Consider the following 11,454-nt stretch of genomic DNA (forward strand, 5'->3'; position numbering starts at 1 on the left):
CCTAAGAAATTAGATCTTAATTGCTCCCACCATTAGAAAGAAATTAAATCATGTGACCTAACAGAAGTGTTAGCTAACCCTGTGGTGGCAATTGTATTGCAATACACAAATGTATCAAATCAACATGTTGTGCACCTTGCAGTTACACAGTGTTATTTGTCAACTGTATCTCAATTCTATAAAATAGATAAAATAAACAAACACATCAGATAATAAACATGTAAATGATCAAAAGTCATCATCATAGAAAACATAAAAGTATCTAAAGCGTTTCCCCCCAAAAGCTGATACCACGTAGATGAACGTTTATAAATGAAAAAGACAAATGAATTTAGATAAATATGTCGTTAAGCCATTGATCAGTGGCTGAGTTAGTTTTAGATAAATTGGTTTGGGTCAAGTGATTCTTGGCCAATGGCATATTCTTAGGCGTTCAGAGCTTTGCTTCTATACGGGAGGGTAGGGGAAAGGTGAGGGGTCTCTCTAAGCTGTAGACATACATAGCCTTTTGACAATGGACGGCTATTGGGGAAACAGTGTTCTCTTTATTTAACTCTTCTAATCTCACCAAACTGGTCATATGGGACAGTTGTACAAAGGATTGAGAACAGATGAGGAACTTTTAGTTTTCAGTGTATTTCAGTGAACTAAGCGTATTTAACCTTACAGAGGCTATTAAGAACATAGTCCATATGTGATGCTAGCCTCTCTTTTTAAGGAATAACTTAAAATATAACATCTTGTTTTTTCTTTTAGAAATGGTCCTTGGGCAGTTATTTTACCCCTCATGTGGACGAATTCCCTTGTAATCCAGAGGACTTGGGTAAGTAGAACTTTGCCCTCAGTGACCTCACTTCTTGGCTCCTTCAAAAGATTGGCCAAAGATACTGACGTCTGGGAACTTTGAGAGCCCATAGAAAAAGTAAAGGATTAGCCATTTGGTTTCCAATGACTAGGTTAATTTGTCATCAAATTTAAAGACTCTAGGCTTTGGACATATTCCAGCGGAAGCTGTTTTATTTTCTTCCTCGTTAAGCTTCACTGACCACAAGGAACCTCAGTCCCTAGAAGTAAATAAAAGGCCCTGTGTCCTGCTGCTCCTCATCACGCACTTCTGTACTGGGCGTTCAACCATGAGACTCCGCTCACTCCTTTCTGTTCTCCTCCTCTCTTTCATTATAATCCCAGAAGGTAAGATGATGAACGACTGTAGAGACAGGTTTCTCAGGAGACCTCCTGGGATGCTCAATTATACTGTGGCCACCTTAACTCAGGGTCTAGTGCACACCCTTAGGGACACAGAAATCCAACATGATCATCCGTCTCAGAACTGATGAGGCCAAAACTGTGAAGCAGGACAAGGATTTCCATCAACGGAAAATGAGATCCAAGAGCTCCACGATTAGAAAAAGGAGCTCAGGTAGAGGTGGAAGTGGAGAAGCTCTGACATGTGACTTGCAGCTCAGGGTATGAGGCAAGTAGCTTCCACGAGGGCCCCAGTCTCCGAAAAGGAGAGCGATAGCGGCCGCTACCGTGGCACACCCGGTTAGCGGAAGGGAGCAATGTAGAGTCATTTGGTGCTAAATATTTGTGAAGGATAGAAGTTAGGCTCATAAAATGGAGCTCAACAAAAACCGATTGTATCAAGTTATTAAAAACCAGTAGGCAGCAGGAAATTTGGGGAAGGCATAATGTGTTCATTGAACATAGATTAAGTCTGAGTAACTCTCTTCTTTGATTCATCTACAAGATTCTTTCAAATACAATCCAACACACTCACTTGCTTGATCTTTGTCTAATCTATGGATACCTTGAGATCTGCCCGACTTGTAGTTGTCCCTCTTGAAGGAGTTCATGTAATTCTCATTTGGCTGTCAGTTCTGTCAGAAGACACAGCCCGGGGGGGACACAACTGCAGTGACAGCTAATGTAAAATTATATGATTTTAGTGACTAAAAATTAGAAGGCAACTTAAAGGTTAATTCTTTGATTTTTTTACAGATAAGAGAATCCATGTCCACAGAAAGAATATGACTTCCCTAGGGTCACACAGGTGGTGCCAACACTGTAGGTAGAACCAAGTATTTTGAATCTGGGTCAGTGTTATCTCCACTGATCTACAGGTGTGAGTGTGCCCATAGAACGGTAACCCTGATTTCTGTCAGGCTTTATACCTCAAAATACCCTAATTTGACATTGAAGATCCCTAGGAGATTTTTTAAGTTTCTTCTTTGGGAAGTTACATTGTCCTTGAAACATGTTAATTCACTTACCTCTGCACTGTCCTTCCTCAGTGTTTCAGGTAGGCATGTCAAATCAGCCTCATATTCTGGCATTACTACTGATGCTAGCCTTTAAATTTTTCTGATCTGTGTTCCTTAAAACCTTGTAATTGCCATGACTTCTCAGACAGCTGACAGCACTTGCCTCAAGATAACTATGTCTGCACAGTTGATGAGTGAATTTTTCTTTTTGCTCATGCTTGCCCTCCAACACCTATGCTAAATTCAACTCAACATAAATGACTGTCTCCACTGGAAGTCATACCCCAGGTTACGGGCCTGTTTTGTTTTGTTTTGTTTTGTTTTTGTTCAAGGCTAAGGGGGGACTGTTCTCCTGGAAGTAAGGACCTAGCTGAAACCCAGCATTATGGTGGGGGAAGTGATGGAGCCGCGGTTCAGTCTTAGGGTTGGAAACAATTTGAGAAGAAAGGTTGTCCCAGAGCGAAGGCCAGAAACAACTGATGGGAAAACAGGAGTCCTGGAGACCTAGGCTGAAGAGTAAGAGACGTTAACACAGGAACGACAAGACTGGACTCCCACGAATGCAATGGCACATCCAAGAGAGGGGGCCAGATAGTCAAAAACAGGCTGAAGCCAGTGAAGTTTAGAAGGAATAAGAGACAGAAAATGTGTGTGGGGTCAATGGATACTTCACTGCGTTCAATGGTGACAAATGCTTACTGAGTACCTGCTACTTTACATGGACTGCATGAGATGCCCAAGATATAACGGGAAATAAAAGGAGGGTCTTCCCACAGTGTCGAAGACAGTGTTAGTCAAATGACTACAAATCAGTATATAATTATGAATTTTAATGAGTACAGTGAAAAGGAACAGATTATTATGAGTGTCCAAAGCATGTGGTCATTGTCAGTTTGCAACATCAGAGAAGAGTTCCTTGAGGTATGCCTTCTGAGCCAAAAACTGAAAGCTAAGTGTTACTCAGTGAATCCCTTACAAGTAGCCCTCAACACTCCTGGCAAAGGAAGCAGCCAACGCAATGTTCCTGATTCAAAAGAAACCAGTGTGCTGAAGGAACTGCAAGAAGGCTACCATGTGAGAGCAGTAGTTTATACGAGAAAATGTGCCATGCATTTCAGGGAATTATGCCAAAGTAAATTGTTTGGCACCAATGCTAAGTCTGCAGGGGGCAAGGCTAGCAAACTTTACACTGGAAAGTGGTAACGACTAGGATCTTGAGCACCCAGTGGGGTTTGGTTTATGCTGAAAGCAGGATTCTCTGTAGGATCTAGGCAGCCTACGAGCCTGACAGGTCTTTCCCTTTGTTTCACTACTTCTACTATTTTTCCTTCAGAGTCTCTCTTCCTGGTTCCACCAAAGAAGGAGTTTCAAGTTTAGAGTAGCTTCTTTCTTTTCTAATCTGGAAATAATCATCTTTTGAGGTAAACGCATGGAATTAAGCCCGAGAAGCCACCAGCAACCGTGTGGAAACAGAGGGAGGGCAGAAATAACGATCATGAGAAATGAGGAAGTCAAAGTGCCTAACTTTTCAATCTGGTCATTTCTGTGATCCAAAGGTCATAGCTAAGTCAGATCTGGCTCTACGTGAACTAAGTCATAATCATGCTTGGACTTGAAAATGTGTCCTGTCCCAAGTCTCTGCCATCCTCTGCATTAGCGTCCCAAAGGGAGTTCCTACTCTAGGCACCATGACTCACACTCCATTAAAGCAGGATACCAAAGTGCGAGACAGGGCCAGCAAAGGTGGTGAGGAAAAGGTATCGCCGAACGTTGGAAGGATGCGTAATTCACAGGCAGAAAGCACCAGGGTCCACGATGACAGATGTGGGACAGGTAGACAGTGTGCACAACAAACTGCTTCAGCGCTAACCTGGAGGACGAGTCTGGAGGACGTGATGTTAAGTGAAACAAGCCAGTCAAAGAAGGTAAAGGCTGCGTGACTCCACTTACTTGAGTACCTGAAACAGTCAAACCCCTAGAAACAGAGATCAGGGGACAGAAGGATGGATGCTTCCTTTGCAAGTCTTTCTTAGTGAAGGTGTTATTGGCATTTGGGCCAAGACAATTCACCAGGTGAGAAATTTAACAACCCTGAGCCTTACCCACGAATACCAAGGACATCTCCCCAGTCATGGTGACAACAGACCGCCCCACACGTTTCAACAGGCAGTGCCTCCAATAAGGACAACTCTCTAAAAGCTTCTAGAAATCAGCCTGCCCTCCCTAAGATGTGCATAGTCCCACACTCTTAGCACCTCTCCTCCAAAAAGCTGCTTCTTTTGCATAAGTGATTCATTTATTCTATCTCAAAGCCATTCTTCTGTAAATTTATTGCTTTATGTACATTACTAATAATTCGATGGTGAATTAATGATGTTTTCCAATCTCTTTCTGTGCAGCAAGGACTGGCCTTATTCCAGGGGAGAAACAATGTCTTTTTTTGAGAGGGTTTTGCAGTGATGGAGGATGTGACACCACAGAAGACACCCTTGGTATATGTAATGATGAAAAAAAGTGTTGCAGAAAGTGGTGGACATTTTTTCCCTACCCAACGCCAGTTCCCAAATCAAAATCTCCTTGATGACAGCAAACTGTAAGCCATACAAACTTCAGAACACACGGATGAATTTCACAGACTCTTGTTCACCTCAGAACTCCAGAGCCTGTGGGTAAATTATACTGACCCCTCTTCAGCTTGTTTTTCCCCCTCAGCTGGAAATAAATGTCCTCACATCCTCATCCCTGGGAGTTTTCTTCTTGATGCACATGCCAGCCTCCTAAGAACCACAAGACTAAATTAAATAACAGATGAGTTTTGTCCCCTAAGATGTTTAAATAAAATGCCTTTCTTAAAAAAAGATAAGGATAAAATTTTAAAACATGAGAATAATAATAAGGGCATGAAATGGCAGTAAGCAGTGTTTGACTATTTAAAGGGGAATATCAACCTTCTTCCTCAACTGCCTCTGAACAAAAGGCACTTTCATTAGTAAGAGAGACCTACTTGGGAGACACGAGTTAAGGTCTGCTCCTCCCGTGGTTCTGCTACCACTGCACCTGAGCACGAGGCTCACTACCCACCCAGTCCTGCCGACACTAGCTGAGGCTGGCCTTGCTCTATTCCACCTTAGCCCTGGCGGGATGGCTTCCTGCAAGGAGGCTCACTGGTGGAAGACAGAGAGCCAAGGACTCAACATGCTCTGGTAGTTCTTTCCAAATTCACCATGAGATAATTCCACTTTCTAGCTGGAATAATTTCCACCAGAATAATAATTCTGGGTAATATCTACTTTATGGCCAAGAAAATTAAAGGGCAAGAAAGTCATATGGCATGACTTCCACAAGGATGGAAAAAATCTTTTGAAGGAGGCCAAATTGGCCCATAAACAAAATTCAAGGTATTTGTTTCCTCAACTATAAAGCCTACGGTCAATGAATCAGAAGAAGGCAGGTTATCCCACCTTCTAATACTCGTAGGATTCATGCTCCTGGTGTTGATATGGGTATCAGCTGTCCACAAGACAATACACGTCTTGAGGACAAAAACCACCTCTGTTCATATCTGCACATCCAGTACATCACACAGTCTCGCAACGGTGTTCATGAGTGCAGCTCCTGAGGGAGTCATGGTTAAGGTCAAACTGTAGTTGCTTTGCTTACCAGTCATGTGACTTTGAACTATTTATTTACCTTCATTTGCCTTAAAATTCTTCTCCAATAAATGAGTGAAATAAAAAAACTAACTACTGGGCTTGTTGTAAGGACCGAATGAGATCGTGTACACAAAGCACCTGGTACACACATGCTGAAGCCCAGAAAAGGTGGCCACTGATATTATTACTGTTCGCTTGTTGCTAAAATACCATAAGGAAATAAATCATTGTACTTGGTCAGATAACCTTATTATAAGATGTGCAGATTACCAGTTTAAAATAAATAAAATGGAACAAAATAGATTTTTGTATTAAAAGAATGTGTGGGAAGACAACTGCTTGGTATTTCAGAAGAAACCACAGCCAATTCTAGTAAAAGTTTACATTTTTACTATGAATACCATTGTTTTCTGACACCGAAAGCTTTGTTTGTTTAATAAGTATGTCTCATGACTTCCTATGAAAGCTGAAATTAAATAAGCAAATTAGGAAAATATTTAAAAGAAATTTTCATCAGGATTGATAATGAAGCTTAAATACCGATGTTTCATTAGCATTAGACAATCTCTTCTAATGATATATTAAAATAATGATATCAAGGGAAGGACTTTTTTAGAGTGATAGAGAGAGTTGGAATTGTTATTTATTAATAACAATTAATTTATTAATAAGTGTGAAGTTTGGTTAGCATCTCTGAGAAACGATTTCTCCCAAAGCCTCAGTTCTTTTCCCTTCTTTCTGACTTTGAGATTGTATAGAGATTTCAGTCTTCCATTAGGCTTCTAAATTTATTACTTAAGCTGTTCTAGACATAGACACACCAATGCACATAAGAACTATTGGTTTCAAACCTAGACACATATGCAAAATACAATTTGAAATAATTAACCATAGAAAAATATAACTGCAATGAAATAAGCCATAAGTGAAGCTAGTGTGTTTTATCCATAAAATATTAACTGGAACATTGATAACACTTCAAAGTGTCTCTTATTTTTCAATTCAAAAGCACTGACATGAAGGTGTGTGTCTTTGTCTAGGTGAGACCTAGCCGGGCCATCACTTGAAATGTCGGATTGCCCCCCTGAGCAGTAACAGACCACCACAACACGGTCCACCTGCAGGCCTGGCCAGGTACACAAGCAGAGCAGGAGGCAATCTCCATTAGTTACACTAGGGGGAGGGCATTAAAATTTGCATCACAACTCAGGTATGTTTTCTGGAAGAAGGAACATAATAGGTAATTACCCTTCACGAATACGTTGGTCTATTTTAAGCTGGCAGTTAGCTTATGCGTTATTTAGTAAGTGTTGGAAGGAGTATTACAGAATAACAGCCAGTTTAAATGGGAAGGCCTCGACTGTAGACTCTGGAGCAACGACGTCCCATAAAGCCTTCTACAGCAGTGGAGAGTCCCTACTTCCGCGTCGCCCATCATGCTAGCCACTGGCCACGTCTGGTATCGAACATTTAAAATGTGGCTAGTACGCCTGAGAAAAGGAAGTTTCATTTTATTTTTAATTAATTTTAATTTAAACAGCCACATGCGACTAGTGGCTTATACAGCACAGCGTAGCTTTCAGGTTCTGGGCGGGGGCAGAGAGACAAGGTGACGACATATGTGGGCTTCAGACCAGACAGCCCATGTTCGAATTTCAGCTCTGTTAGACCTGCCAGGGGTGTGACCCTTTCGTGCCTCAGTATCCCAGTCTGGAAAATGAGGATGACCATAATATTCACTTCACCGATCGCTGCGAGGATGAAATGAATTTGTGTATGACAAGCCCTCGGGCAAGTGTTTGCATTTATCCCAAGAGCGATACTCAGCCCCCCACCATCCTCAGGAGTGGAGAGGAAAGAGGGAGAGGGCACTGTGGGAACGCCAAGCAAGAACTCTGGTCACTTGCCAGTGTCATCCTAGAACCCGCCGTTCAATCCCTGCGGCTGTTACTTCATTCTTCTTCGGAATAGAAGAGCTCCTTAGGAACAGGCCCCGAGAATCACAATGTAGCACGTGGGTTTCCACAACCAAACTCACTCAGGGTAAGTATGCTATCACACACTGAGGAAACATTTTAGAGTTAGAAGAATCACAAGCTACAAGCTCCCTGTGAGTCCTCTGGAGACGTTTTACTCCTTGGCTGCCTGTAGGATACCTTCCGAAGACGGCGACGAGGGTCACTCTCACCCAACTCTGCTGGTTAAAAGGATACAGTGTCCAGGGCAGAGGTGACCCTCTGTGGGAGTAAGCTGAACAATCTCCGACAAAAACGAACCCTCCTCTCAGCCTGGCTTTCTCCGCAGAGAATGAAATACCATAGATTAGAAATTCAGCTGTGTTTTAGAATCTGAATAGCTCTGGGAGGCAAGAGGACCTTTAAATAACTCCTCTTTGGCTGTGAATCAGGTTCATGACACTGCTTCTCAGCCCCACCTGCCATCAAGCCACCAAGACAACGGAAGGTTTGTGGGGACCAGTCAAAAGACTCAAAAATAATTTGGCTGGGGGTGCCTTTCAAGGGAATGAAGACACTTGTCCATCTTAGTGCTGGTGCGTGGTATCGGGAGGCATCTGGGGAGAGTGGGGGATGATGACTCTGGAAAGGGTCAGCCACACTTGGAAATGAAGCATCACATTCAGAGAATAACTGAATCAAAGAAATGATGCTTTGGTAAAACCAACTAAAGGCCAAAAGTGGCATGATTGCCAACAGAGTGTAGTGAGTCACCTTCTCTTACCACTCCTTAACTTTCCACCTGGTGAGACCCCACACGTCCCTCACCGGATCGTCCAGTTGTCTCACCTCTCCTTAGCCTCCCCCGGGGCCCTCCAAACCCATCTCACCAGCCAGATCAATCCCTCTCTCCTTTGTGACTCTAACAGACGTGACTATCCCTCCACGGAAATATTCACTCATTCTGCTGCAGTTCAGAAATGTCTCAATTCACGGAGCTCTAGTGCCTCATAATTATTTTCATGGCACCCGGACCGAAAGAAATGCCTCACAGTTTTGGTTACTAGGTCTAAGTAACTTAAGTACCTGAGCCCTATGACAACAGAGTAACCATGTGAAAAATAATACACACAAATCAAAAGAAAAATTAACACTTTTCAACTTTTAAATAATCCAATTACTGACTAATGGCAGGTGTGTGCTTACTTGGCACTGAATGACTTCTCAAATCTTGGAATCAGGTTGGACACTGCCACCCTCATTTTCTGCTCTGCACTGATTTCCTTGGTGGTTCTTGATTTATCTCAGCTGAGCAAGGTCTGATGTCCCTGGAAGGAAGGTAGCAGGTCTAATGGTGAAACGGCAAAGCACGTTGAGCTAGTAGTTTTTGCTGAGTCTATAGAAATGTTCAACATCTGCCTGTCCTTTGAATTTTTAAATATTTCATGGCACCCTTGGAAATGACTAAGGAGCCCATGGGGACCTGGTCACACGGTTTCCAAACCAGAACTTCAGGTACTTATTAAAATGTCTGCTATTCACCCCAGATTATGAGCCTCTTGAGGACAGGAATCGGGGCTTACTGGCAGCTTCTATCTGCAGCTTGCCATCCTGTGAGCTATTACAAACTGCTGTCTCGATGGATAAGGCCATGATTTTCGGGTTGTCCCACTGCTGTCGATGCTCCATGAGAACTTTCCATCTGCACCTCACTAATGACTCAGAGAAGGCTCTTACTGATTTGCTGCAGGAAAATGAGGCTGGAAGCAGACCCCATAGGAAGGTGGCCCAAGCCAGCAGAGGGAGTCTCCCAGTGACTGACTGGAGAATAACAGAAGACCACTGGAGACTGAGTCTCATGGTCACTTCCTACCGGCTTTGGCCTGGACAGAAAGGAGACTCTCTCTGACGCTGTTAAGAACTGTGCTCTCACTGGCAGAGAAAATTTCACAAGCAACACCATGTGTTTTGCACAGAGTGAAGTTCTCCAGCGAATGCTGAGTGCGGCGGGGCTGGGATCCTCGGCCCAGGGGCCTGCCGGGCCCTCACCATTAGGTGTCCTGATAGTTGCTGGGAGAGTTTTGGTGAATTATCTTCATGGTTGATCACTCTTACTGTACTGTTTACATTCCTGGCTAAAGTTTTCAACAGAATTTCCTAAGTTTTTTCTGAGAAGTATTACTGCTGCAGGAGAGTTAATCAGCAGGCCATAAAACATAGATTACGGTTATACACATTTGAGAATCCATGATGCCAAAATCCAAACTCTTGGACATTCACTATAAAAATCAGCTTATTAAAAGCCTGGAATTGAATTAATTCAAGATTTCTCAAACCTTTTGATATACTTTAATATATACAAAATATATATAATAAACATTATGATTACAGTAAATTATTGTTGAATGCTTAATGGGTGCTGGGCTTGGAAAATTTTTCCTGTAAAAAGTCAGTTGATAAATATTTTAGGCTTTGTCAGTCATATACACCCTCTGTCATGAATCTTGAATGTTTTTTGGGGTTTTTTTTGTTTGTTTGATTTATCACACTAAAAAAAATGTAAAAACCATTCTTAACTTTCAAGTTGAAAATGGTTTGTAGTTCCCTGAGAAAATTCAAACAATACCAATTTTCCGTTTACATTGAACTTATTAAAAACAAATTAACATCAGTGTTATATTTTCTCTGTTAATTGAGAATAATAATAAACTGACTTTTGGCATTTTAACTGACGGCCCAGTTGTGTTTGGTTTTAGTTGAAGTTTGGCTTAATTCAGTCACATATCAGATCCCATAGATATCAGGTGAACAACCAGGCATTATTAGGGATAACTTTATGTCCATAAATTCAGCAGGTCAATGAAAATGGGCGAATTCTTTGAAAGCAACAAAGCACCAAAGCTGACTTAAGAAGCAACAGATAAGGAAGAAGGAAAGGCAAACTATAGGGACAGAAAGGTAAGCGGTGATGAGGGGCTGGGAATGGGAGACGCTGACGGCAAAAGGGTTGGGGGGGAACCTGCAGGTAACAGAGCTGCTCTGCACAGGGATTGCGGCACTGATTATACAACTACATGCATTTTTCAAAACTCAGAAATGTACACTACATTTTACTGAATAAAATTCTACTGTGTGTAAGTCTGACTTAAAATAAAAATTTTAAAACCCAAATATCAATTCTGTTGCTGTCTTCTGCTTGTACTGCTCCCTTTATCTGCCTTCTAATAGCCTGTGTGTTCTTTTCATCAAGCTTGAAGGTCATGATCGAATTCACTTACAAGAATTTGCTAGATTTCTCCACCCAGATACATGGCCTTCCAGAGTAACCACAGTTTCCACCCCCACAACTTTCCTGTACCTCTGAGGCCTTGGCACCAACACAGGGGCAGATAAAAATCTGGAGGAGGTCCAGCCGTGCAGAAAAGTCTGCATCATCCCCTCTTAGGGTCCAAAGTGTAAAACATGGGCCCTGCTACTGACTGACAAGGAATCCTGTCTGGCTCTGTTCCAGACACGTCCAGACAACTCAAACTGTCCCCTGGGTTTATTCAGACAATGGACAGGAATGACATTCAAGACGGA

The 11,454-nt window shown here is 42.3% G+C and overlaps 1 protein-coding gene across 1 annotated transcript; it reads left to right on the forward strand.

Annotated features, from left to right (window-relative positions):
* The first annotated feature begins 1,133 nt into the window (after positions 1–1,133).
* On the forward strand, positions 1,134–4,963 carry LOC123616367 (beta-defensin 130B-like). The gene is made up of 2 exons (XM_045515403.2): positions 1,134–1,191; positions 4,664–4,963. The coding sequence occupies exons 1-2, from the start codon at positions 1,134–1,136 to the stop codon at positions 4,843–4,845; spliced, it is 240 nt and encodes a 79-aa protein (XP_045371359.1). The 3' UTR covers positions 4,846–4,963.
* Positions 4,964–11,454: the final 6,491 nt, after the last annotated feature.

Source organism: Camelus bactrianus, chromosome 26 (assembly GCF_048773025.1).
Source record: "Camelus bactrianus isolate YW-2024 breed Bactrian camel chromosome 26, ASM4877302v1, whole genome shotgun sequence".
NCBI classification, from domain to species: Eukaryota; Metazoa; Chordata; class Mammalia; order Artiodactyla; family Camelidae; genus Camelus; species Camelus bactrianus.

Coding starts and splice junctions, on each gene's coding strand:
- LOC123616367 (XM_045515403.2), top strand. CDS start 1,134: ATGAGACTCCGCTCACTCCTTTCTGTTCTCCTCCTCTCTTTCATTATA. Junction 1,192..4,663: donor TTTCATTATAATCCCAGAAG/GTAAGATGATGA, acceptor CTTTCTGTGCAG/CAAGGACTGGCCTTATTCCA.